This window comes from Tiliqua scincoides, chromosome 1, assembly GCF_035046505.1.
Source record: "Tiliqua scincoides isolate rTilSci1 chromosome 1, rTilSci1.hap2, whole genome shotgun sequence".
NCBI lineage: Eukaryota > Metazoa > Chordata > Lepidosauria > Squamata > Scincidae > Tiliqua > Tiliqua scincoides.
This window is the reverse complement of record NC_089821.1, coordinates 305,478,064-305,504,445: the sequence shown is the minus strand read 5'-3', so window position 1 is coordinate 305,504,445 and position 26,382 is coordinate 305,478,064. Positions and strand designations below refer to the sequence as shown.

At 45.3% G+C, this 26,382-nt stretch overlaps 1 protein-coding gene across 2 annotated transcripts in view; it reads left to right on the top strand.

The window, feature by feature from the left end:
- BRF1 (BRF1 RNA polymerase III transcription initiation factor subunit) overlaps nucleotides 1-22,833 on the top strand; it is a 180,581-nt gene extending 157,748 nt beyond the window's left edge. For both annotated transcript variants that reach the window (XM_066629563.1, XM_066629554.1), the window contains 3 exons: nucleotides 14,827-14,878; nucleotides 19,898-20,066; nucleotides 22,085-22,833. In XM_066629563.1, coding sequence (XP_066485660.1) covers nucleotides 14,827-14,878; nucleotides 19,898-20,066; nucleotides 22,085-22,122 — 259 coding nt within the window. In that variant the 3' untranslated portion in view covers nucleotides 22,123-22,833. The remainder of the gene's footprint in view (nucleotides 1-14,826; nucleotides 14,879-19,897; nucleotides 20,067-22,084) is intronic.
- The last annotated feature ends 3,549 nt before the right edge of the window (nucleotides 22,834-26,382 follow it).

Genomic DNA, 26,382 nt, shown 5'->3' with positions numbered 1-26,382 from the left:
CTCAAGGTAAGGGAACCCTTTCCTTGGGGCTGAGTTGTGGCTGCATCATACTGGAAGTTTGTTTAGGATTGGGCTGTTAGTGGTGTGAAGAGCAATCACATTTGATTCCATGCTCACAGATTTAGGGCACAACCCTAATCAGGTCTACTCAGAAATAAGTCCTATTTTGTTCAGTGGGGCTTATGCTCAGGAAAGTATGATTAGGATTGCAGCCTAAGTTCCTCATGCACATCTAAAAGAGTTCAGAAAATGTCACAGATTTTTTTTTCCTTGAGTTGTCAAGTGCAGTATTTTTTTTTTAATAAATAAAATTTGGATCACCCTCATACCTCATTCACTTTCCATCATCACTCACGCACAAGTCACTCCAAGTCAAGCTTAAATGACACAATAGTGTGTGTGTTAAACTTTAGCTTGGGATAATAAAAGCTCCTCTGCCATTCTTTATTGTCTGTAAGTACACACCCCAAGGAGGACATCCCAGAATGCCATCTCTCTCTGTTGCAAAAAATGACCTTAGCCATGCCCATCCTGAAGAGCTATAGGCCACTCAGGCTGACTTTTGAAGTAGTTTCTCATGTTCCTGCCCTATTTTACCATTCAAAGAAGAGCCTATGCTCAAGATTAAAAAATGCACCCTTTGCATGATATGCAGAAACATCTAAAGTGTCAGTATGTGGGGCTAGCCAAGAAGCCAAGGCAATTGTTTGAATAGCTGTATTCCAGCATAGCACTGGGAAATTACTAGGCTTGGCACTTTGCAGATGGATATCTCGGTCCTATGAAATATCTAATACATGTGAGAGACCTAAAGACCCTTGTGAGATTTCAGAACTCTATAGCAGAAGCTGTCTCCATAAATACCAGACATTGGGCGCAATCCAGCCCTTGACTTGGGCCGGTGCATCTCCTCTGGAGGAAGCCGGACCGGCACTCAGGGAAGTGCCGGCCTGCTGAGAGTTGGTGGTAATTGTAGATAATCCCAGGATGTTAGAATCAACACACACGCACAGAATCAAAACAATTATGCACGTGTTCAAATGTATACTGCTAAACGTACACCTCCAGAAAGTGGGGGGGGGGGAACCCTGAACAATAAATGGTTTTGCAAATCAAGTCTTACATGTCTTCCAAAAGATGTTTGGGCTTCTGTCCAAGCGGAACAATAGAATGATCAGTAGGAACTAGAGAAATTGCATTTTTATACTGTGTGATCAGCACGCAATGATATATTTAACATACATACTTTTGGCCTTTTGCCATCCGAGAAAGAGCAGACTTCTCAGGGTATGTCTCAGACCTGTCACTCAGGAATCTTTTGTATCTTCACTACTAACAAGCCAATGAATATGCGGCAAAGTACCACAGCCAGTCCTGGCTCCTACCACTTGTATTTCTGCTATCATATATACAACCAGAAGCACATTCTGACATGTGCACATGATTTTTATAAGTACCCCTAGAAAATCAATGTGTGAAGCTTCCTTTGGACTGAGGGAGAAATACACTGAAAGAACCTGAAGGTGGCCATTACAATGCTGTCACTTTAAAAGCTAACCAGAGTTTAGAACAAGTCGATTTTCCTTGTAGGCAGGGGTGGGCTCTGAATTGACAGAAAAGCAGTCCTTCCAAGGTGCTTCTTTGGAAGTCATCTGAGATGGCTTCTTTTGAAGGACATTTTGAAGGATTTGTCTTCATCAGATGCTATTGGTTGCAAGCAGGTAGGAATGATGTATGACTTATAATTAGGCTCAAGCGAGGGATAATCACAAAACAAAACCAGACTGTGTTGATTTCCAGGAGGCTGTCAATGGACGATGACTGTTATCATGCAACAGAGAATTATGTTGTAATCACTAAGGCTACTGTAGCCAGAGTTACCACCTACGGAAAGATTGATTTTTGGGCTCTAAGGCTGCAGTCATGGTCTAGATCCTGCCCCAACGTTTTGCCCTAATTCTGTAGAGCAGGGGTGTCAAATTTGTTTCATACAGTGGGCCAATTAGCATTTAGGATGCCTGCTGAGGGCTGGAGGTGATGTCATTAGGCAGGAAGTGATATCATTAAACAGGTCATAACCAGAAGTAAGCACTTTTTCTCACTTAGAAACACATTAGCTGCAAATGATAGAAGAGAAAATATGCAAATCTTGATCATATTTTAAGATATGGCTCAATTATTATGTGGGCTACCTTTCAACGGTGACACCTCAGCACAGTTCAGCATAAGAACATAAGAACATAAGAACAGCCCCACTGGATCAGGCCATAGGCCCATCTAGTCCAGCTTCCTGTATCTCACAGCGGCCCACCAAATGCCCCAGAAGAGAGCAGTGGAGAGCTGGTGGACTCTGCGGGTTGCATCTGGCCACCGGGCCTTATATTTGACACCCCTGCTGTAGAGCTTTCTCAAGGGAATAAAATAAAGCTAAAAGTAGTTAGCTGACACCTGAGACTATTGAAACTTACTTGGAGCAGAATATCCTGCTTTACTGCCTAAAAAAATATACAGCAAATATTCCTGCCTGAAGCTCAAGGAACTCCTAAGACAAATACAGCCTGTTCCCATCAGGGCTTATCCCCATCTAGATGCCAAGACAGGAACAAGAGTTTTTTTATAGTCAGACTTTTCCATCAGCCAGCTGTTAATCTGATCCCAACCCCAATTACCTTTCCTTTTTCCTTAAAGGCACCTATTGTTTCAGCCTGTTAATTGTTAAATCTCAAAGTTTTGCAAGTTAGTTTTGCTAATATTACGCAAATATTACTGAACCTTTTTTGTTGGCTTAATGATTCAATGTCCACCTGTCTCAGAATTTTACTGATATGGTCTATTACTCCTTGGATGTAGGGTAGAGAGACCTTAGACCTGTGACCCCTTTGTTTTTGTATCGGGGGAACACAATCCTTTCCAGGAACCAGAGCCTTCTTGACCAGTCCCCAGGAGTACCCATTTTGTTCTAATGCATCTTAACACGGTCCAATTCTTCCTGAAGAGATTCAGGCTCTGAAATTCTTTCCGCCCTTTTCATTAATGAAATATATTTTCCAACAGTTTCATTTACTTCACAATTACTATTTAAAGATTTGTCCCTCTCTCTGTTTTTCTGGCAAGAGGTCTCTCATTTTAACCATTATCTGATGGAGTGGAAGGGATTATGCCATTGCGGTGCCCTGCCCTTTCAAAGGGGAAAGCTCGAGCAGTGAATCTTGCATCACCTTTGGATAATTAGTTTGTGGAAAGTTCCTGGGGATGGGTAGTTATTAGGTGTTTTTTCCCCCCTTTTCTTCTCTTCCCTAATTATCTTCTTTTTACGGGGCTTGAGTTTTATCAAAAACATACTTATCCTGAAAAGCAAATATTGGTTAAAGTTGTTGATAAGTAAGAGGTTAAAGGTGTGAATGCTGATTATGTTGCATTTAAGAGAGCATCATCACACCCCTTAGCTGTGAAACAGGGAGATTTGCAGCTTGATTTTTTATAAATTTAAATTATAGGTATGATAAAAACTGCTTTTTGTTTGGGCTATAAACAAAATGTCCACCCAGACATATTCCATACATCCATTTGCGGTCAGTTCAGCCAGACTTATAACTTATCTTTTTCTTTGAGTCAGTGGTGTAGTTGTAAAGAGGGTGATCTTCAAGCTTTAGATAAGAACATAAGAACAGCCCCGCTGGATCAGGCCATAGGCCCATCTAGTCCAGCTTCCTGTATCTCACAGCGGCCCACCTAATGCCCCAGGGAGCACACCAGACAACAAGACCTGCAAGGCCTCCTGGGAATTGTAGTTTAAGAACATAAGAACAGCCCCGCTGGATCAGGCCATAGGCCCATCTAGTCCAGCTTCCTGTATCTCACAGCAGCCCACCAAATGCCCCAGGAAGCACACCAGATAACAAGAGACCTGCATCCTGGTGCCCTCCCTTGCAAGTGACATAACCCATTTCTAAAATCAGGAGGTTACACATACACATCAGGGCTTGTAACCCGTAATGGATTTTTATAAGAACTGGTGGTGGGGAAAAAATGCGCCGGGGGACGGACGGACGGGAACTGATGGAGGACTACGAACTTTGCAGCTGGTGCAAATTTTCCCATTTGCTTAACAGCTTAGCACAAACCACACTTGGGACGAACAAGCGTTCCTACTGAATTGGTGTTTGAAGCTGGTTAGTAAAACCCAGTTAACCAGGAATAAAAATACCCGTATATAGGAATAAAGCACCCCTGGATTTCTTTCTTTCTCTCTTATTCCATCCTAACTCCTAGGATGGGTGGCATTAGGGTGGCATCCATGGCTGTTCCTCCCCTCTCCCCCCTCAGTTTATCTTGTTGTGGAGTTTCCACATTCAGTACTTCTGGTACTCTTAATTCAACTTTCAAGTCATGGTGCCCCCCCCCCCCGATATCTGCTATGTTTGCTACGTAGGCTGCTATTTAGTTACTAAATGAAAGCAAGTAACAACAGTTCTTTGCCACAACCCCCAGCAACCTCTCAGAATCTATTACAGTGGTGCCTCGCAAGACGAATGCCTCGCGCGACGGAAAACTTGCAAGACGAAAGCGTTTTGCGATTTTTTTGGTGACTCGCAAGACCAATTTTTCTATGGCCGTGCTTCGCAAGATGAATTTTTTTTGCAATTTTTTTTTGGTTTGTTTGCAGTTTGCAGTGATGCCTCGCAAGACGAAATTTTCGCAATACGAAACGACTCGCGGAACGAATTAATTTCGTCTTGCGAGGCACCACTGTATATTGAATCTTCTCTTAAGTTGTTAAGCCAGAGGACAAACTTAGATGTGATCTTCTACAGCAGGGGTCTCCAAACTTTTTGGCCAGAGGGCCACATCAAATATCTGGCATGGTGCAGAGGGCCAGAAAAATAATTTAAATATAAAATTTAAATAAATAAATTAGAGATGGAACTTAGATGAATGAATGGGCTCATTCATTCAACAACCTCTTTGGTCTTCAGAACACCCTCCAGGCACAATCAGTGCACAGCTCTAGTCATGTTCAGTTGAATGGGCCAGAGGCTTTCAGGGGACAAGAGGTTGGCTGTGGGCCGGAAAGAGGCTTGCTGTGGGCCACATCTGGCCCCCGGGCCAGGGTTTGGAGACCCCTGTTCTACAGCTCAATTGAAGGCAGAGCCTGAGCGGAGCACATTCTACAGTGAGCAGACACACTGACAAATCTTGTGCCATTCCATTCAATCAGAAGAATGTCAGGTTTGTCAGTTTTCAGTGTTAAGCAGCTTGGTGCATTTACAGCTCATTCAAGCTGGTTCAACCAATTCTTTGCTTTGGATTTTTAACGCTTTAATCAGTTTAATTGGTGGATTAATCAACTATATCTTCAGCTAATTAATTGGTGATGCAAAGTTTAGTCAGTAGGGCAATAACTTAGGGGTATACTTATTGCTATTTTGAGGTTGTATGCATTCTGGTGTGTTGGCATCATAGTGAATGAAAAAAGGGGTGGAAACTGCAATTAATGTGTAAAGTTATCTTGCATTTGCTTTAGAATCACAAAAAGTCATCTGTATTGAGGCTATGGTAATATGCAGTTTAACTTTAATCGATTAATCTGTTAGACAGAAGAAACAGTTTATCAGTTAAAAATATTATAGTAGATAGCCCTAGCTTTTAGGATTTCCTTTTTGTACTCATTTCTTTTGCCATCTGCATCTTTTTTTTGTGGGGTTGTTTAGTAAATCCCACCAATATCATGATTTATGTAAAATGGAACTGCAGCATTTAATCAGGTGATTAGATTGACTTTATGACTTTTCATTGTCTAAGAAAATGCTCCTGATTAATCAGGCAGGAGATTTGGAATTTCCTGTTAATAGATTAACAGCACAATCCTATCTTGCACTGGAACAGGCAGGCCAGGAGGCCTGTGCTGTATCCAGCGCAAGACTGGGGCCCGAATTGGCTCAGCCAGAGGCAAGGGGAAACTCTTCTCCATACCACCAGGTAAGCCACCGCAGCCCCAGTGGGTCTCCTTGTACCTCGGCCACCTCAGGTGGTGATGCATGTCCGAGGAGAACGGAACAACTTGGAGCCACTCCACCCGGCTCAGGGAATGGGGTTGGGATCCGGTATAACTGCTGGATCCCAGCCCCACCTCCCTTCCCGCCTGCCTGCCCTCCCCCTGGAACGTCCTCCGCCCCGGAACGCCTTCCCTCCTGCCTCCTCCCCACCCACCCCAGACACATTTCAGTTAAGCTCAGTTGGCGCAGCCTTCTATCCTTGCGTCAGTGCGTAGGCTGGATGCAGCCTCCGTGGGCTGGTGTGCATCCCTGCGCCAGCCCAACCAACTCCCGAGGAGGCGCAAATGTGCTTTACAGCATGTTTGTGACTCTTCTGAGCCGGTGCAAGGAACTCACATTGGCCTAACACAAGGTTAGGGTTGTGCTCTAACTTATTTATATTAAGCAGTGGGAAAGACACTCACAGGTACATGAGATCTTTCAGAGTTAATGGGCAGCTTTAGTTATTGAACAGGACTATGTTCATAGTAAAGGTCTCCTTAGAGGTATTGAATTCAGTCTAAAAAGACAGTAATAGAGTCATTTAAACAGTTCTCAGGATTATATACAAATAAATTTTAGTCTTACGTATACAGTATAATGATTATGATATTGTGATATATATTTTACATATTGTGGTTGTCTGCAATCTCATCTTGTCTTGTCTCATCTGCAAGATGTATCTTGTCTCATCTGCAAGAGGGATCTGAAGGCCTTAGGAGTGGACCTCAACAAGTGGGAAACCCTGGCCTCTGAGCGGCCTGCTTGGAGGCAGGCTGTGCAGCATGGCCTTTCCCAGTTTGAAGAGACACTTGGCCAACAGTCTGAGGCTAAGAGGCAAAGAAGGAAGGCCCATAGCCAGGGAGACAGGCCAGGGACAGACTGCACTTGCTCCCAGTGTGGAAGAGATTGTCACTCCCGAATTGGCCTTTTCAGCCACACTAGACGCTGTTCCAGAACCACCTTTCAGAGCGCGATACCATAGTCTTTCGAGACTGAAGGTTGCCAACTAAATTGTGGTTGTGTGTTTTATTGATATATTTGTGGTTCATGCTCTCCCGGGTGGCACTCCGCAACGAGTATACAGAAATGGATGTGTGTTTTCTGCATGCCTTCTTAAAATAAAAGAGAATGAAATACTAACTAGGTAAAACACAAACTAACTTCTTTAAATGGTTGCTGTACATTCAACTTCCTGATAGCCACAAACCCCTCTCGTGCCCCTCCCCCTGCATCCCGTCTGCCTCACCACTGCTCCCTATTCAACTTCCTGATACACACAAACCCCTCTCGTGCCCCTCCCCCTGTATCCCGTCTGCCTCACCACTGCTCCCTATTCAACTTCCTGATACACATAAACCCCTCTCGTGCCCCTCCCCCTGCATCCCGTCTGCCTCACCACTGCTCCCTATTCAACTTTCATCGACCTGTCCACCACCACCCCAAGATCTCTCTCCTGATCTGTCTGAGACAGCTCAGAACCCATCAGCCTATATGTGAAGTTATGATTCTTGCCCCAATGTGCATGACTTTACACTTACTGACATTGAAGCGCATCTGCCATTTTGCTGCCCATTCTGCCAGTCTGGAGAGATCCTTCTGGAGCTCCTCACAATCACGTCTGGTCTTCACCACTTGGAAAAGTTTGGTGTCGTCTGCAAACTTTTCCACCTCACTGCTCAACCCTGTCTCCAGGTCATTTATGAAGTCCTCTTTATATGCAAATTCATAGATAGCTTATCTTCAAGGGTTATCTGCGATCTTATTTGTGATAGGCTTATCTATGAGAGGCAGAATTACCACCTACCTCTCATTGTCTGCAGCTCTGTTCTCATTATCTGCTAATATTGTGCTGCTGCCAAGTCAAATGGGCATTGGTATTGGCCCGTGGAGAATTGTCCAACACATTTGTGTCTGCTTCCAGACATGCCCCATCATCTTGGGCACCATCTCCAGGACTCCTTCGCAACCTTGGCAACTATGAGAGGCTGATGATAAAGGTCTCTGGAAGGCTACCTGAGGGCTGCTCAGGGGCTGGGGTAAGCCAAGGGAAGCAGCCAAGAGAGAGGTGAAGGAAGAGGACAGGTGACGCAACCCCCTTCCCACTACTGATCTCTGAGGCCTCATTGTTGGGCCAGCAACCTTCAACAAGTTGACAGATAGTCAGCATGGAGGAGGAGGAAGCATTAGACGTTGGAGAAGTAGATGAACCCTCGCTGTCACCCATTCCATGTACTTCTTCAGGTTCACGAAGTTCATATAGTATTCTTCTGGAACCTAACCCTATTTTCCCCATAGGTTCAATGATTCAGTATCCACTAGGTTTTCCAGGAACCTAACCCTAGTGGATATCGAGAACCAACTGTATTTGGCTTCTATGGATTCTTCCCCTATTGTTGTTTGATGTTTTATTGTTTTTATTATTTTGTGCCAATTGGCTGAGTTTAATTTATTGCACATTGCTTTGGATATCCTTTCATAGAAAAGAAGTTTATGGGTACTCTCTAAAAAACAATTAATACAGTAAATCCTAAAATAAATGGGCATCTTTTATTCTTAAAAATAAAAAATATGCCTGTATTAAAATTCCTAATAACTGCTGTAGTGGATTAATCATTAATGTGTTTTGGTAACAATTATTGTAGCATTTTAATTAAAACAAAAGTGGAATACTCTCTGTACTGTGATGATGACTGACTATTTTCAGGGTGCAAGCACACACTCCTGGGCTCTAAAACAAATGTCAGCACATACCAGTTTCCCTTAGGGTCTTCCACAGCTTGTTCCTAATAGGAAGAGTGAATCTTCAGGGTACCCCTGGAAGGTTTTCTATACTGCTGGGCACCCCAAGCACACTCTGGTCTCAGTGTTAATCACTGTAGTTACTACTCCCATTTAAAAAAAATGGAGACCTTTGATGTCCTCTGTATTGATGCCTAATGATGTGAGGATACTACTAAGTAGATTACTCATTTAAGATCAACTTCTAGCTGTGTGTGCTACAGTTTCCTCTGTCCTAGTGGGCTGCAACTTTGCTCTCTAAGGTCCAATGCAGATTGTGGTTAGCAAATTAGCCCCCTGTTAACCACAGTTAGTAAATCTCTCTCTCTCTCTCTCTCTCTCTCTCTCTCTCTCTCTCTGTGTGTGTGTGTGTGTGCGTGTGTGTGCGTGTAGTCCCTTGGACCCAGTTTTCCTTTTCCTAACTGGCACTGGTGTTAACTGCAGTTGAGGCCACAGCCCCACTTTCACACATATTCTGATGTAATATCACACAGTACTGAAGTGGCTTCCATGGTCAGGGCTAGGCCCAAAGCTCCCGGCGCCTCTTTTTCCTGATTGATGTGCCAACCTCTGTTCTTCCCACTCAATGTTCTAGCTCAGCACTTTTTTTCCCCCTTCCACATTTCTCTTCTTCTCTGTCTTGCTTTTCCTTTTCCAATCTAGGGAGTGGAAGGCAAAAGAGGGACATGGGAGGCAAATGGTTGGACAGTGATGGGTGCCCCCCCCATAGTTATGTTGCCTGAGGCAAGCACCTCATCGATGGACCTCATCGATGGGCCGGCCCTGTCCACTCTGCACAATAGGTCTGTGTGTACCCAGATTTCCTTGCTCCTTGTCATCATGGGCAACTTCCTAGCCTCACCATAACAATGGAGAAATCAAACTCATTGTACGCAGGTACATTCTGGTGATAAAATCTGATTGAACAGCTTTGAACAGATATGGTAGGCCACTGTGAGACACAGGTAGCTGGTCTAGATGGGCCTATGACCTGATCCAGCAGGGCTCTTCTTATGTTCTAACACAGAATAAAGCCCATTAAAAAACCTACGTTTTGGAAGCAGAGATAATTTTTCTCTGCCACTAGGGCATTGGTAGAATACCATCCACTGGGCTTGTTTCTCACACTAAAGGATCTGCTTCAGTTTTGTCATCTACTTAATGATTATTGTAGAAGCTTTTTTGTCAGCTTGACGGTGTCATTTTTCCAATAACACTGTTTGCATCCTCTCTTCTCTGGATGCCACCGTTAAAACTGTGTCAGTTCTGGTGTGTGATGCCTTTCCAGTTTTATGGGATAATTTTCAGTGATAGTTGCTGTTACATGGACAAGATTCTTGAAGTGTGTCTGACCTTGTTGCATTGAGAAATACTAGTGGGAATCCGTAATCATTAAGCATCGGGATGTTGTGATGCAGCAAGGAATGATGCTAGTTTCATTCAGAGGCTGATATCTGTCTCATAACGTAAAACAGTAGTCTTCAACCTTTTTTGTGCCACAAACCAACCAATCATTGATCCTGACCCCCCTCCTGGAGGGGTTATGTAGATGTTAAAGTGCGTGTAGGACAAGATAGAATCTTGCAGGAGGGCATGGACCAGTTGTGAACCTGACCCCTCTGCTGCCCAGGGGCACAGGACCACAAAATGCCACTCCTTTCCTCCTAGAGAGAAGATTTACCTCGATCACAGAGCCTCCTGCAACATCCACTAACCCTCCAAAAGCCTTCTGAGGCTTTCAGAGGGCAGTTAAACAGTATTTCCAATTTTCCAAGAACTTGAAATGCTGTTTAATGGCTCTCCGGAGGCTTCAGAAGACTTTCAAAGGGCCCATGGATGAAGCCCAGGACCTCCCCAGCCCTTGGAAAGGCTCTGGAGTGCTTTATAGCTTAGTATAAGGATACTTGAAGACCACCTTCTTTAGAAGAATCTACCCATTTGTTAAATCCCACAAGGGAGGCTGTCATAAGTGTCCTGTGACCTTGGATGGTAATGCATGTCTTCTTGATGGTAGACTCTAATATTCTACCACTGAATGTGTGCCATGCCCCCTGCCGTTTTGTTTTGTGTGCTGGAAATTAAAGACCTGGCTCTTTCAGCAGGCATTTCTCTTGTCTGATCTTGGAAGCTAAGCAGGGTCAGGCCTGGTTAGTACTTGGATGGGAGACCGCCTGGGAATACCGGGTGCTGTAGGCTTATACCATAGTCTTTCGAGACTGAAGGTTGCCAACCATTTTCCTGGACTCTATAATTTAGTTGTCTTTTTGGTTTTATTTTATTTTTTATTGTATGATTTGTATCAATTGATTTTTGTCACCCTTGCACACCATTTAGAGTCTCTTAATGGGGGAAAATGCAGGGTATGAAAGATTTTAATAAATTAATGATGAATTGATGTGGATCATCACATCCTTCTGGGTCAGTCAAGAGCACTATTCTCCACCGCCCCAACTGGTTTTACTTCTGTCTGTACGATGCACGCGAAACAAAAACTTTTATGAGGTTTCAGAGGCTCCTGTAACATTTTGTAAACAATAATAATAGAAGCCTTGCTGTAGTCAGCAGTCTTCAGTTCCCCGCCCGTGACAGTATTCCCTTATGACTACTTTGCCATCACCTCCCAAGGGTTCCTGGCCATCTAAGCTCAATTTCCACACCTTGCCTTGTCCCCCGTCTGGCTTCCCCTTGTGCATTTCTAAACTTTCCAGATTTGTTCAGTATCTGAATCTTGGAGACAGTCTGCATAATTTAATTTAAGAAAACTATATTTATTCAGATGCAAGAGTTTTTAAAGCAAAACACCCACAGTCCTGAGGAGGGAAAAAAAATGGTATCTCTGAGTGCATCGTTACGTTTCTGGATGTGTTTTGTTTCCTTCCTTGTAGGCTTAGGGTGGCTTACTGTGATTAAAATGTATAGAAAAATATTTCCGTAATAACCCTCTGCACAATCATTCCTTTGCACATTTCCAGCCCCCAGATATCTCCTTGGCAAAAACAGAGCCCTTTCAATTAGCTTCTGGAAAGCTCTAAAGAATGTTTGTAATACATTTTAAAGCAACGAGGCGGGGGAATATGCGCAAAGATACAACTCGCTGTAATGTTTGTGTGAGAACTGGGTGGTCATATGAGATAGCAAGCATTTACTTTGCCAGATACCACTCTTTGTACCTAAACTAGGTGCAGTGACTCTCCCATTACTCTTGTAAGAGTCCTTTGGGCTATAGGGCTGTCCTCTCTGACTGCAGCTATTCCTAGAGATGGTTTCCTCCCAACAAGATATAAAGTCATTAAGCCAAGAAGGCTGTGTTGAAATCTCCAGGATTGTTTTCAGGAGTTCCCTGGAGACTCCAGGCCAGTCCTAAAGGGTTAGCAACCCTGTTGGGCTGTCAACTGCCTTTAGTTCCTGCAACTCTACCAGCTCTTTGACTTACAATATCACAGGCCTACAAAATTGAGGGTCAGAAAAGTTTTTCCTAAACTTTATGGTGGTTTGATATAAATTTGGGATGCCGATTCCAAAAATGGCATCTGTTTCCCCCTATCACGTCTAGTTTTAGAGATATAGTATAGCCTCATTAGTGAACGGTTCAATCAGCTTCATCATGAGGAAGCCATCCTCAAGCTTTCCCATGCTAAAGTGGTCTATTTTTCCTTTTAAATTATTGAAGTACAGCTTGTACAGAAACCCAGAACCAGTGGTGAACCTGGTGCTGGGCAAAGTGGGCAAATGACCTGGGCACTGAGCCTGTGCACCTCCAGGATCACACAGGAAGCCTTACTGAGGCTCCCAACTCATATCGGTTTTCCAGAAGTGCAGTTTAAACAGCAGGGAAGCCTCAGAACACTTCCCCAGTTGGCCCTATAGTCGCGCAATGCCCCGTTTCACTGGTAAGCATGTGGGGAGATGTAGTGCGGCTGCGGCGGCATTGCGAACCTTTGCCTTGAGGCGCCTCTAGGGCAGGTCCATTACAGTACTGAACTGACAGAGAGATTTGATAGAGGAAAGGACAAATGTTGGAAAGTGTTCATGGAGAATTTATTTAGGAACAGGATACATTCTCCTTGAGGAAGGTGCATAGGCTAAGCTGAAACCAAGAATCTTGGATGGTTCTTTGGAGGAAAGGACAAAGGAGTATGCCAGTCCACCAGTCATTCAGCTGTCTCTGCTGTGCATCTGAGACCCAGGTGCTGCCCGTTGTTCTTCCATCTCCGCCTTTGAACAGTGGGAAAAATGGGGCAAGAAGCAGCCAGAAGTTAAGAGAACACAGCCAGACATTGGACCACCAGTTTGCTAGCACTCAGAGGCTGGAGGTGGCGTTAAAGACAATGGGAACAGCCACAATGCCTAATTAGAAGTGAGTTAGTGCTACCTCTGAACAATGCTATGTGATGGAAGATGTAGAAGCTGCCCCATTTTTACTGCATTTAATTTGATGTAAGCCATCTTGGGGTTTTTTGACTGAAATGCAGGGCAGTAATATAAATTGAATACATGACTAATGAGCGAAGCAAAATAGCATTGATTTTTAGCCTTGTCTAAATATTGCCCTCTCCCCCATCAAAACATGTTGGGATGTCATTTCTCACCCATGTGTTTCGGGTTTACTTCTGGAGTTTGGCCCCACTTAGAGCCCAATCCTGAGCTCCGTGCCATGGCTCTGTGCTGCGGAGAACTGTCGCAAACGTGCAGTAAGGCATGTTTGCTAGCCTCACCGCCGGGCTCCTGCGCATACTAGCCCAGTGCTGGCTGGTGCTGGGCTAGCACAGGGTGGTCCCCCAGCCTCCATGGCTCGGCGGTCTCCCAAACCGCTGAGCCGTGGCACTGTAAGCAGGGGCGGGGACGGGGGTGGGGAGGAGGCATTCCAGGGGGGAGGCTGGCAGGGGACAGTGAGAGGGCGGTGGGAGGCGTGACGTGGAGGTGTGATGTGGGGAGGGGAGGCAAGCTGGAGGCGTGCCAGGGGAGGGGGGCAGGCGGGTCCGCGGAGCTCTGCTGCATAGGATCCAAGGTGCTCGTGGAGGGCTTGGCGCCCTACACAAGCGCATTACTTTATCAGATATAAAGTGAGTAGCCACATTGCGGGACTGCTTACCTAACCTGGGGGAAGGGGACGAAAGTCCCCTTCTCCCTAGGCGCCTCCCGCAGTAGCCCGGGGTGCGCAGGATCCTGCGGTAGCCGTTCTCGGTGCCGCCGAGGCTGGGCGCTCTGGGCAGCTCAGGGTTGGGCTGCCCCTTGTGTAAATGCTACATGGAGCATTCATTTGGGTGTTGAATGCTCCTTGTAGCATTCCACAAGTAAGTTGCGGGGGGACTATCAAAGTCTATAAATTGAACCCAGCACCACAACAGGGGTTATTACACACACAAAAAGGGGGACAGTGATAATTGTGTGCATAAATGGAAAGCCACCCTCCCCTGCTTTACTTTGACAGTTTTCCTGTGGATCAGCATACTTTGGGTGGAAGTGGGTTTGGCTCCGTTCACCCCCTATACACCTTCTTGTATAAAGAGTAGCCCCCTTGTCCCTGCTTCATTGTGAATGGTGCAGACATTTGAATAAAAAAATTGGTCATTTGGTCCTGATGGTTATCCATATGGTACACATTCATTGACTGTGTTTTTAAATGTACGTTTTAAATGCTTTTGGGTCCTCAATACAGTCCTAAATATGGAAGTTACTTTGTTAAAGAGAATTTTGCAGAATGAACCTGATAGTACACCATCCTTTTTTTTTAAATTGAAGCTGGGTGACCTACCACGTTGGTGGTGTAAATTCAGTTTCTTATTACTGAATGTAGTTGCTGTTCCCTGATCTTTTTACTCCAGCTATAATTCTTATAGAACTTCTTCAAGGGCTTTGTATTTTTTGTTTTCGTTTTGTAGCAGCCCAGCGCACTGTGGTGCCAGCTCAGCTAGTGGTTTTTACTTTGGCTGAATAATGTCTCAAACTGTTTTTTTTTTTTTCTGGTTTATATAAAAGGTCTAACATTTTGAATCCTCCTTTTGTGTAGGTTAAGGCCCATGCTTTCAGTACAGCTAACAAAGAAGCCTGCAACAGAAAAGGTACAGTACCTGTTCAAACGTTTATTCTTTCTAATATCTTTCTAATACCTTTCTAATATCGTAGTCGTATGATATTTGTTGGCTTGCCTACTCCAACAATGCCAAATTAACCCATATATTAAATATACTGTAGCACGGTCCCTGGTGCCAGGTAAATTTCTGACAATGCCTTTGTATGGAGAGCAGGATAGTGTTCCGAAAGCACAAATGCTGATATAGATGCTGTGTTCCACTTTCTAAATGGGGAATATCTGGAATCTATAAAGCAGAAACGCATGAAGGTTATTTCAGAGTGACTTGGCAGGAATGAACACATGAAGCTGCCTTATACCAAGTCAGACCATCAGTCTGTCTGGCTCAGTATTTACATTCACTGGCAGTAGCTCTTCGAGGTTTCATATGGGGGTCTTTCCCATCCCTATTTGGAGGTGCCAAAACTCCAACATAGGCCCTTCTACATGCAGTGCAGATATTCTACCACTGAGCTGCATTTTTCCCCCACTCAGGATGTGACAGGTCATTATGTTTTAGGGCAGGGGTGTCAAACATAAGGCCCGGGGGCCAGATGCGGCCTGCAGAAGCTTTTTATCTGGCCCTCGGGCTCTCAGCTGCTGAGCAATGCTGAGGTGACACTGTTTGAAAGGGTGGCCCACATGATAATTGGGCTCTCCCATATCTTGAAATAGGATCAAGATTTGTGTATTTTCTCTCCTGTCATTAGCAGCTAATGAGTTCCTACATGAGAACAGAGTGTTTATTTCTGGTTTTGACCTGTTTAATGACATCACTTCCTGTGTAACAACATCACCTCCAGCCCTCAGCAGGCATCATGAATACTTTTCAGCCCTCTGTATGACATGAGTTTGACACTCCTGTTTTAGGGCCCAATCTTCCACAGTGCGTGCTGGCTTCCCGCCGGCCTGCACTGTCGCACATGGGCCCAGTGCTGAAGCTAGCCCAGCGCGAGTCAGCACTGGGCCAGCTCTGGTACTGAACCTGCATTCTGCCGTCCGGCAGTTGCCTGGATCACCAGGAAGCAGAAAGGTCGTGGGAGGAGGTGGGGGAGGCGCTCTGGGGCAGGGGAGGTGGGGGCAGGGCGGGAAGGAGACGTGATGAGGGAGGGAGCGGGGAAGGAGGGGGCAGGACCGACGGAGCTCACCTCCACAAGTCCTGAGCCCCACGTCGGGCCTCGCTGCCCAACATGGGACTCTGCAATTCTGCGCCAGCTCGAGGGCTGCCGCAGAATCAAGTAGCCCCATTGCAGGGTTACTTCTTTCACGTGAGGAAAGGGGACAAAAGCCCCCTTCTCTCAAGGAGCTGGCGGCAGCTTCCTGGAGCATGCAGGATGCTGCAGCAGCCATTTTTGGTACCACAGTAACCCCGCATTCTGGGCAGCTGAGGGCTGCTCGTCTGTCGATGAATTTTCCATTAGCCAAATCCTTGTTTTCTCTGGAAGCTTTGCTTGAGTCTTGTGAAGCTTTCTCTCTATAAGGATTTTTTTTTTCACCTGCTCTCTGATTATGTCGCACTGGTCTAGATATGGCACAGAGTGATGGAGGCTGCTTGGGGCACTGGGTGGGACATGTCTGGTGTCCTTTTGCCCTGGCCGCTCAGATTTTTAAAAATTTTTTTTTTATTTTTTTAATTATTTTAATTTTTTTTTTTTAAGAGTTATGTATGCTGCTGCTTCACCATTTTATCTTATTGTGTTGGTCTTTTTTTGCTTTGTTTCTCATTAAATTTTTTTATAACTGCTTTGGGAATCATTTAAACTGGAGAAGTGGGATAAAAATAATTGAATAAATACTAATTTGCTGCCTACCTCTATAAACCAAGCTGGGATATCTCAGTAACTGCATGCCACTCATTTGCAGGACGCGTGTGGTTCATATTTTTCAGTATGAATGTGTGAACAGTTGGCACCACTTAAGAAATTCACTAGTTAATCTGATTGATGGCTGAGTGTGTTTTTCCAGTCTCTCCAGTTGGCCGAGCTGCGTGTGTGCGTTCAGGCATCCTTCCTATGAGCTCAAAAGCCAAACTGAAGTTTAGTTTGTCTGGTGTAAATCGATTCAGGGAGTTCTGCTAAAAGATGTCTTTGACAACTTCATACTAAAATGATTTAAAACACTGATCCCCTCCTCCCAACAGCATGCACTAATTCTAGGGAAAATAATTTTTTTCTTTTTTTCCATTTTTCTATGCCACCCTCATTAAAAAAAAAAAATCTTCACATTTTTAGAACGGAGATGTTCAGGAAAGGAACATGATAATTAGAAGAAGGTCATGCTTTAATTAGGGCTGTGCATTTAAAAAAATAATGGTTCAATTGTAGCTCCTTTTAATTCACCCATTCTTTTGTGAAAACATTCTAGGCAGATGGAAACCCCTAGCATAACAATTAATATAAATTGGGATGCCATTTCTGTTCACGTTATGCCTACTGCTTTTGATACCTACAGAGGTATAGCAGTACTTCAGTTGCATAATGGACCTGGAAAGCCCAAGCAGGAGAGACTTGAAAGGAAAAGGCCGAGTGGCTCTTGACCCATTACTTTTAGGGTTACATGGTCAACTTCATAACTCTAGCCCAGTAATGTTCAAGCACCAAGGGGCAATATTGAGCCCATCTCCGCCTCTTCTCTTGCAGAGTGTAGAGGAGGGTCACACGCCACTTCCCTCCTCTGGACTGCTTCTGTTTCAAAACCGGAGACAGGACTGAGCCACCCGCCTCCCTGCCCCTCTCGCCACCCTGGCTTCCCGTGCTGCTAGAGATCCTTTATGACTGCTGTAAGGCGGTCTCTTCTGGCGGAACACTAGTTTCACCAGTGTATAGGCCCTATAGGATTGGGCCGTAAAATCCATCTGTCCCATCTTGTTTTTTATTAGGGGAGAGGATTCTTGTTCTGTTGTGCAGAGCTGATTCTGGTTAATGAGTTGATTGCTACTTTTGTCCTTGTGATCCAGGTGTTTTCTTGTTGAAATTGTTCTAAATGTTGATGTGTCTGAGGGGGGAGGGGTGATCCTTTAAGTGGGACTGCAAGGTGGGATATAAGTGTTTTCCAAAAATAAACTATAGAACTTCCTTCCACAGAAGACTGACCCAAGCTGTTTTTCTGTTGCTATTTAAACTGGGCTTTTGAGTCAGATCTCAAAGCCAGTAGAGGAATACTGTGTGTATTTGAGGAGGTGGATATGCTCAACTGGATTTTTTTTTTTAAATACTATTTTTCATTAGTGATGGACAAGGTCCCTCAGCTCCTTCCTAGGCATTTGTTTTTTTCCCCCCGAGCAATTTTGGAGAATCTTCAGATGCTGGTTTTATCTGAGCCTTTTCCAAGGGAGCTTGGCAAAACTAGATGGGGGGAGATGGAGTTGTCCCCATTTCTCCTCCCACCTATTCATTGTTAGCATGGTTGGGTTATACAGCTGGGGTCTGGGAGACTTCTGTAAAGAAGATCATTTCAAGGCACGTGGTTATAAAGAAAAGGAACAACTTTATGTAGTTGAGCTCCATACTTGCGGGGGGGGGGGGGGAGAGAAAGAAAGGTCCTAAATGCTCGATATCTAACTGGAAAGTGATTCTGGAAAGGAGGAGGAGGAAGAAAGGATAGTCTGAGGTTATCTGTTTACCAAAGGAAAACAAGAAGGGAAATTCCCACATCTTGCCTGACTCGCTATGTTGTCCTCTGCGTGTGCAGGATGCTTGTTCAGTGTTGCGTATTTCTCCGCTTCAGAACTTACCTGGCTAACTCCGGCTGCGCCAAGGGGGGTGAAAGCAGCAGGCAGCTGCTGTGTAGCGGTAGCCTTGGGAAAGTATTTCCCAGTTCTACTTGCGCTGCCTGCCAGGTACTAATAATAATAAATAATAATAATACACTTTATTTTTATCCCGCCCTTCTCCCCAAAGGGACCCAGGGCGAAAAAAGAGTCCTCCCTCTTTTCTTCCATCCATTCCACCTCCTGGGATAACAGAAGCAGCTAAGAAAATGGTTGGGGAGGGAGAGGGTTTGGAGGGTTGTGAATGTGAGCAGGGGAGGAGTTGGATTCTTTTCCAGCTGAGTTTAAGACTGAAGCTGGAGAAAATTTATGGGGTTGTAATACTTCCTATTTGAGGAAGGCACCACGAGACCTTGAAGCTCAGATTTTAGTCATCTCTGATTTTCATACAATCCATCCCAGATTTCCTGAAATGGAACAGGTTATAGGAATGAAACATAATGAATGATTGAGGACTATTCAGTGTTTATTAACTGCTCAGTCCCTGCAGGGGAGTCTAAGTGAACATGAATTGGCTTGTGATAATTCTGTGGTTTCCCTTCATTAACTTCCACATCCCATGATTCCTCCCTGGAGACGCTTTTATTTTTGCTCCCCTGTATAGGAAGAAATTAGACCCACTTCCCTGCTGATAGAGATGTACCTGGGCGATGTGTGCTGCCTCACCTGACAGTCTGGCTACCAATATACTGAATATTAGAGGCTATAATATCTGACCATTTTCCAGTCTATCCCAGTTCTGTTTCTCCAACTGGCAGCAGTTTTCCAGGATCTTGGGTGGAGTTCAGTCCTGTTATCTGAAATCTTTTTAGTGGAAATGCCAGGGATTAAACCTGGGACCTTCTCTGTGTACAACTTTTGCTTTTTACTAAGCTCTGGTCCTTCTCTTACATTGAGCAGGTTGATGCGAAATTTCCTAATCAGTTATTGGCTCATAGTTTTGTACCACTGTCCATTAATAGCTTCTTTTACCTCTCTATATGTTAACATTCCTGTAGCTTAATTATACTCTCCCCTCAGTCTACAACCATGCTTTGAAATATCTGAAGAACTCTGAACTTACCCAGGAGAATGGTTCCTCAGAATAGCGATAAGCTTCTCAGCTTGGTTTCTGGACCTTTGATAGGATGGCAATAGGCAGTGTGCTGGCAAGTTTCTTTCTTTCAGCTGGAGATTTTAAAGGGAAAAGGTGAGATGCCAGGGACGGATTTTTGCAATGACCTTTCTCATCTTTTGCAGACAGTCTTTCCCAATACTCAGGCAGAATCCCAAGAGGCCAAACAGGCTGCAAATGTGCTGGTAGAAACTGGGCCCGTATCTTACAGCCAGGAGGAGGATGTTGAAGAAGAAGAAGTTGAAGAGGAGGAGGATCACTGCATGAGTGCCCTTCAGTTGATGGGAGGAAATGGTAGGCATTTGTCTCTGCATTTTAAAGACCAAAGAACAAGAATGTCAGTGGGAATGAGACCCAAGGAGCCCAGCCTTGCATGTGTACCCTTCCTTCTCCTTTGAAAGCATGCACTTTTGGTGTTCACCACATTGTAGTTTCCTGAATAATGAGTTGTCTGCATTTAGATGTATTGGGAAACAATGGGGTGTTCAAAATCTAAGTGGAAGCTTTCAGTCTTCTTCCTTCATCTGCAAAGGAAGGGGGGGAATGTGGGATCCAGTGCTCTTGAGACCCTTTCACGATCTTCTAAACCTGGTCCATGAATGAGTGTGTTGCCTGTCTCCTCCTGTTCTATTTTATGGGTGCTGGCAGCAGAAAGACTCTTTGTAAACTCAGGAGGAGGAATGTAACAGATTTTCTTTGAAGAACCTGTGAATTTTCACCTGAAAGCCGCCCATCCCCCCAAAAAGTCTCATTCTCTTGGGAACAGCTGTAAGGAAATCTTTCAGTGCAGATCTCAGGTTAGTGGTGGCATTAACAGCCAGCAGACGAGCCGTTTCCCCTTGAGATATGGTGCCTGGTCTTCTAGGGATGAGAGAGCAGTGAACCTGGACTTGCCAGCCAGCCATTTGGGCAGCTTCGGCCCTCCATGCCAGTCTATATGATCAAAATATGCATTGTGCTTGGACAACAGCATTACTGCTGTATCGAAGTGCTTCAGTACAGTGTACATATAGCCAAAGATTTGTCATGGAGTCCATTAATTGTGAGGTCTGACAGTGTCACAGTGAGAAGGCTGGTGCTAGAGTGTGAATTATTTACAGTGTGTACTTCTTGATACCCTTAATTTAGCAGTGGAAGTTGATTTCAACTTTTATGCAAGTTCTATAGAATAATCATAACATATTGGTTTGGCTTGAGTGGAAAGTAATCTCTCAAGCTGTAGGGGGCTCTTTCTTACCCCTTAGCATATGTTATTAGAGTTCCGTTCCCTGAGAACGACACCCAGATAGGCGTGCTGAGCTGTACTGAAGGAAATTCCGCCATCATTACAGTCGTGAGTGCACAGCACCAGTTAAAGGTTGCCAAACTATTCTCCCTCCCCCCCCCCATAGATGAAAGAAAAAGGGAGCTTGTGTGGGACGGAAGAGGGAAAGAAGCCAGTTCAGGCCCCACCAATTCTTACTAGCTGTTTAGTCAGAGATCCTCAGAAAGTGTTTCTGCATGAGACCAAAGGCCCAGCTAGTCTCTGGACCTGAATGTTCCCTTTAGCCATTATTATTATTATTATTATTACTATTTTTTTTGTCTTTATAATGTAAAATATTTACATGCCACTTTTCAACAGAAGTATCTCAGTTTACATGACAAAAGGAATGCACACTTCCCTTACCTCTCTCCCTTGGCATCCAGTGCTACTGCCACTGCTTTCTGCAATGACTGCACAGGGAATGTTGGGTTCAGCGAGTAGGTGGCAACAGCAGTACACCAAGAGAAGGATGGGGAGGGTGTACCTCTCTCCCTTGGGTTCCAGCAGCCCTGCCGCCCCCATTGCCGCCTCAGGTGGCTGGCTCTCTGTGATCCTTAGAGGATATGGCAGTGGCAGCAGCACTGGGCACCAAGGGAGATTGGTAAGAGAAGCAGGGAGGTGTCAGAGGGTTCACTTCCCTCCCTGGTCATTGAGTTACACTGCTGTGGCTTCCTTTAATGGTCATAGATGGAATAATGGACTCCCAGCATTCCCTCTACCAGCCACTAGAGGAGGAGGTGGCAGCAACAATAAGCCCTCCTCCTCATGGTGCCCATCAGGAAAGCTGGGAGCCCAGCATTCCATCTGTGACCATCCGAGGAATGATTTCCTTAATGGTCATGCTGATTTCAGCCACCATCTGCCAAGACTGTTGTGCTCTCTGCTCAACTTTGGTCTTTGGATCCTGACCTGCTTTAACAGGCCTATTATTATAGGCATCAGTTGAATTAGTCTGGTGGATGATGATGTTGCTTCTGACACCTCTTTGCCCACTTTGTCTTTTCAGATTATGGCTGTGATGTGGATGATGAGGATGGATATTAATTCCTGTTGTTTCCAAACCGATTGGTGGGAATGGTGACAGAAGTGGCTTGGAGACGTGACACGAGTCCTCCTATAAGGAAGTTCTTTAGTTCGCTACAGATTCTGGTCAGTTTACACTGATCCACGGTTTGGCTCTGGGTCTTGAGCTGAGAATACCCGAAACATTTCTGGATCATGTTGTAAGGACTGATACAACAATTCCAGAGGAAAAAAGAGAAGAGCTAGATATTCAGCTCAGTGCTGCCTGTCACACAGCTGAAGAAGCACCTAAAGAACAGGAGCAAACTGTGAAGTATGCAAGACATCTGTGCAGAAAAGCTTTGGAGCTGCACTGTTTACAGCAGGGGGGAACAAAAGCCGCCTGCAGCAGAATTCTGACCCTGGCATTTGGTGCCCATGTTTCAGTGCTGAAAACCACCGAATGAATGGCATCCAGGGCAATATGTGGAGTGCTGAGGCAGCTCTCCACAGAAAGCAGTCTCAGGCATGTTCTTTTCCATGTTGCAGCATTGTCCTAAAGAATCTCTGGCCTGCTTTGGAAAGTGCCAGTAATGGCTGTGAACAAATCAGTCTGAAGAAGCAACAGCAGCAGGGTGATTCTTTTGTAAATTTAGGGTGCTGGACCAGAGGCCTGCCATTTGGTACGTTAGGAAGGAAGGTGTTTGTGCCTGCCCCGCAGAAGTGAAGCCAGACCTTGCAACACTTGCTTTAGACAGAAATGCAGCTGGGGTGGGGGGGGGGGTGGGGGGGAGAGAGTTCAAGGAATAAACTTGGCACATTTGCTGCAAGCCACTGGAGGCTTGTAAGTCAAGTATAAAGCGTTGGCTATTGGGGGTTGTGCTTATTTTGTTCATGATATGGTCATCATGGCACAATGTAGAGATTTGTCTCCCTAAAGATTTTTTTCTGTTTCCGTTTTAAAGCAAATAAGTTATTTTTGTTCTGTTTTGCTTGGATGTAATTGAATGTTATTTAAGGAGATCGGTATGGGTAGTTTCGGGGCTCCACCATGCAAGGAGCTTGACCAAGTGCTGGTGTTCCTGTGTTTTGTCCAGAATGCTCTACTGCAGTAATTCTGTGGAAACCTACAGTCTTGTGAACTTAAGGTTGAAAAAAGACCAACAGTTTCTTGCCTCAAACTTGCAAAACCGACTGAACTAGTGTTGGGAACCAAAGCATCACTGTCACTTGGATTGTTCTTGGTCCTGTTCCCCAGTGAGTCAGAAGGACATCCCAACAACCTCTTAGGAAACTGATTGCCTGCTCCATCCCAACAAAAAATATCTAGTTCTTTACATTCGTGTCAAAAGTCAAGCTATGCTATTGGTTGCAAAACTTGGTTTTGTAAATTCAGGCTTGGAGTATTCTTTTATTTCTCCCCATTAGAGTGAGGTGGAACTGGGTGTACCCTTGGAGTCCAAGGCTTGGTTCTCGCTGTGGTGTAAACTTGACAGGTGTTTTTGTGCCTTTAGGTTGATTGGTTTCTAGAGCGGTGAAGTCCATGCAGTGATTATAGCACTTCAGTCCATTTGAGGGATCACCTGTCTGAAACTGCTGCTACCTGTAAATGCCTGATTTGGGTAAAACAAAAACAAAAAACACTCCTGCCTCTCCCGTGCCCTTTCACATCAAAGGTTTTGAACATGAGGACTTAATACTGCTCTGAAATAGACTTGTGCTCAATTCAACACCATCCCAACAACATCCCTACACCTCTGACCTTCTTAAATGTTTTAGGGCTCTGCATTTTTCATTGGCTTCCCAACGTGGATTGGCCAGGCTGCGTGGCATGTCCCTTTGCTAGCCACACCTCCTTGGGGCAAATGGTGCTGTCACTAGGACTTATCACACAATCTGGCTGGTCCACCTGAGATGCCAATTACAAAACTGGGCACAGGTTTTTGGAGTGCGGTCATGGCATTGTAATGTTGTTGGCAAAAAGGCTGGTCCTATAAGAACTCCATTGGTGGGAAAAGTTCTTGAGTACAGAAGCAAGAGAAACTGTACCTGTCAAGCTTCTGCCTGCTGCTAGCTTTTAAATGTTTAGGACAATTTAAAATTCCTCTTGGATCAGGAATTGGCATCCCAGTGTGCTAACTTGACTCACTGGCAGCACAATCCTAACAAGTGCTGGAACAGGCAGGCCTGCATGGTATCCAACACAAGTTTTGGACTGACTGACGCTTGGCCTGAGACAAGGGGAAAAAAATGGCCCTTACCCCAAAGAGAGCTGCAGCAGCCCGAATGGGTCTGCTCAGATCTCTGCCATCCAGATCTGCCTGGAAACAGGGCTAGGAACCAGCATAAATGCCAGATCCTGGCCCTGCCTCCCGTTCCCCGCCTGCCCTGCTGCCCGCCCACCACTACCCTGAAACACCTTCTCCCCACCCTCCCCATCCCCCCCCCAACCCCTGCGCTGGCCAGGCTTGGCCAGCATGAACTTACCGGTTTCGGTCAGTGCAGAGACTGCATCAGGCCTCCACAAGCCAGTGTGCATCCCTGCACCAGGTCGGCAGACTCACATGGAGGCACAAATGTGCTTTACGTCACGTTTGTGACCCTCCCAGGCCGGCACAAGGGACTTGCACCAGCTGGGAGCAAGGTTTGGATTGTGCCCTGAATCATATTTACTTGAGTTGGGATCTGAGCTAGATGAGAAGGAAATCTGTGACTAGGTCTCCCATCTCTTTACATTATTGGAAAAGCAGCTGGATCAGGACTAAGGTACTTTGGGAGGGGGCTAACCTTCCCACATATTTTGTAAGAAAAAAATCCCCTCTCTGTGGAAGTTGCATTAGGGAAGATTTAAGTGATCTTATGTGTATTAGGGAAGATTCATACATTTTCCCTAGCAGGAAAAATAGCAGCTGAGAGTTCTCTTTTCATCAGGAAAACAGCACAAGGGGGTAGATTTTCTTCCACCTCCAAAGTTTCAACTTTTAAAGACCGGAGATCTGATTACAGCTCTGTCATCCTACCTAGTTTGGCATTTCACGTAAATGCTGTCTCTCTTTGGGAATGAGCTGCCAAGGCCCCTTGGCTCTTAGGCCTGTTGCCCTGAACATTCAGATAATGATTTATCCCTTCTGCCTCACTTTTACTCCTCATGAAGCCCAAAATGTTGTGGTCAACATACTTGCTGGAAAATCTTTGTGTATATTGTGGAAAGGGCTGCCTTCCTTAGGTCGCAATCCATAGTCTTTCGAGACTGAAGGTTGCCAACCAATCCAACCCTTGACTGGCCGGTGCAAGTCCCTTACGCTGGCCCAGGAGGGTTGTAAACATGCCATAAGGCATGTTTGCACTTCGCCAGAGTCCGCTAGGCCGTCACACAGAGGGGCATGGGTCTGCAGAGGCTGGAACAAGCCTCCTCGCTGAAGGAGGCACCGAGGCTTGCTTGGCTGATGCAAGGCTCCGAGGTAGGCGGGGAGGGGGTGGGGAGGAGGCGGGAGGGAGGTGTTCCTGGGCGGGTGGTGGGCGGCCCTGGGGGCTGGCGGGGAGCGGGAGGCAGGGCTAGGATCTGTCAGTTATGCAGGATCTGAATCCCCATTCCCGGGGAGAATGGAGCAGCTTCCCTCCTCGGAATAGGTGGCGCAAGTTTGAGGAGACCTATAGGGGAAAGGGTGCCTTTCCCAGAGGTAAGGGGAAAAGTTTTCCCTTGCCTCTGGTTGAGCCACTTTTGGCCCCTATCCTGTGCTGGATACAGCACAAGCCTCCTGGTTTGCCTGTTCCAGCACAGGGTAGGATTGCACCGTTAGTCTTACATGCTAGTCTGCTAACCTGTTTTATATTTAACTTTGCCCAAGGGCAGCATTTTTTAATTAGCATAATTTTAATAGGTTCTCAGAAATGTAGGATTTATTTCCAAAGTATGTATGATTTTATGTGAAAGAGAGAATGTTACATAATTCTGGCTGTGGAAGAAGCCGCTGAGATGAGTTCTTCATTTCCTAGTTTTGTGTTTTATCAAAATAAAGTATTAGGGTTTTTTCCCCCCTATGAGGTGGTTTGAGATTCTGACTCACCCCTATAGTCTTCAAATGAAGATCAGGGTCCAAAGGAGCGTATGGGTGGAATAAGCACAGGCAACCCTTTTGCAGTTCTTCTCCCCAAAATCTGTGACCAGGTTGCAGAGACTCTGTATTTAAAGGAATTGAGATGTCCTCAACTGCCCAAAATAATCCTGCAATGAAGGTGTTAATAATACATTCAATTTCTGGCACTCTGCTCCCAAGACCGAAGCCCAGGGGGAGGCAGGTG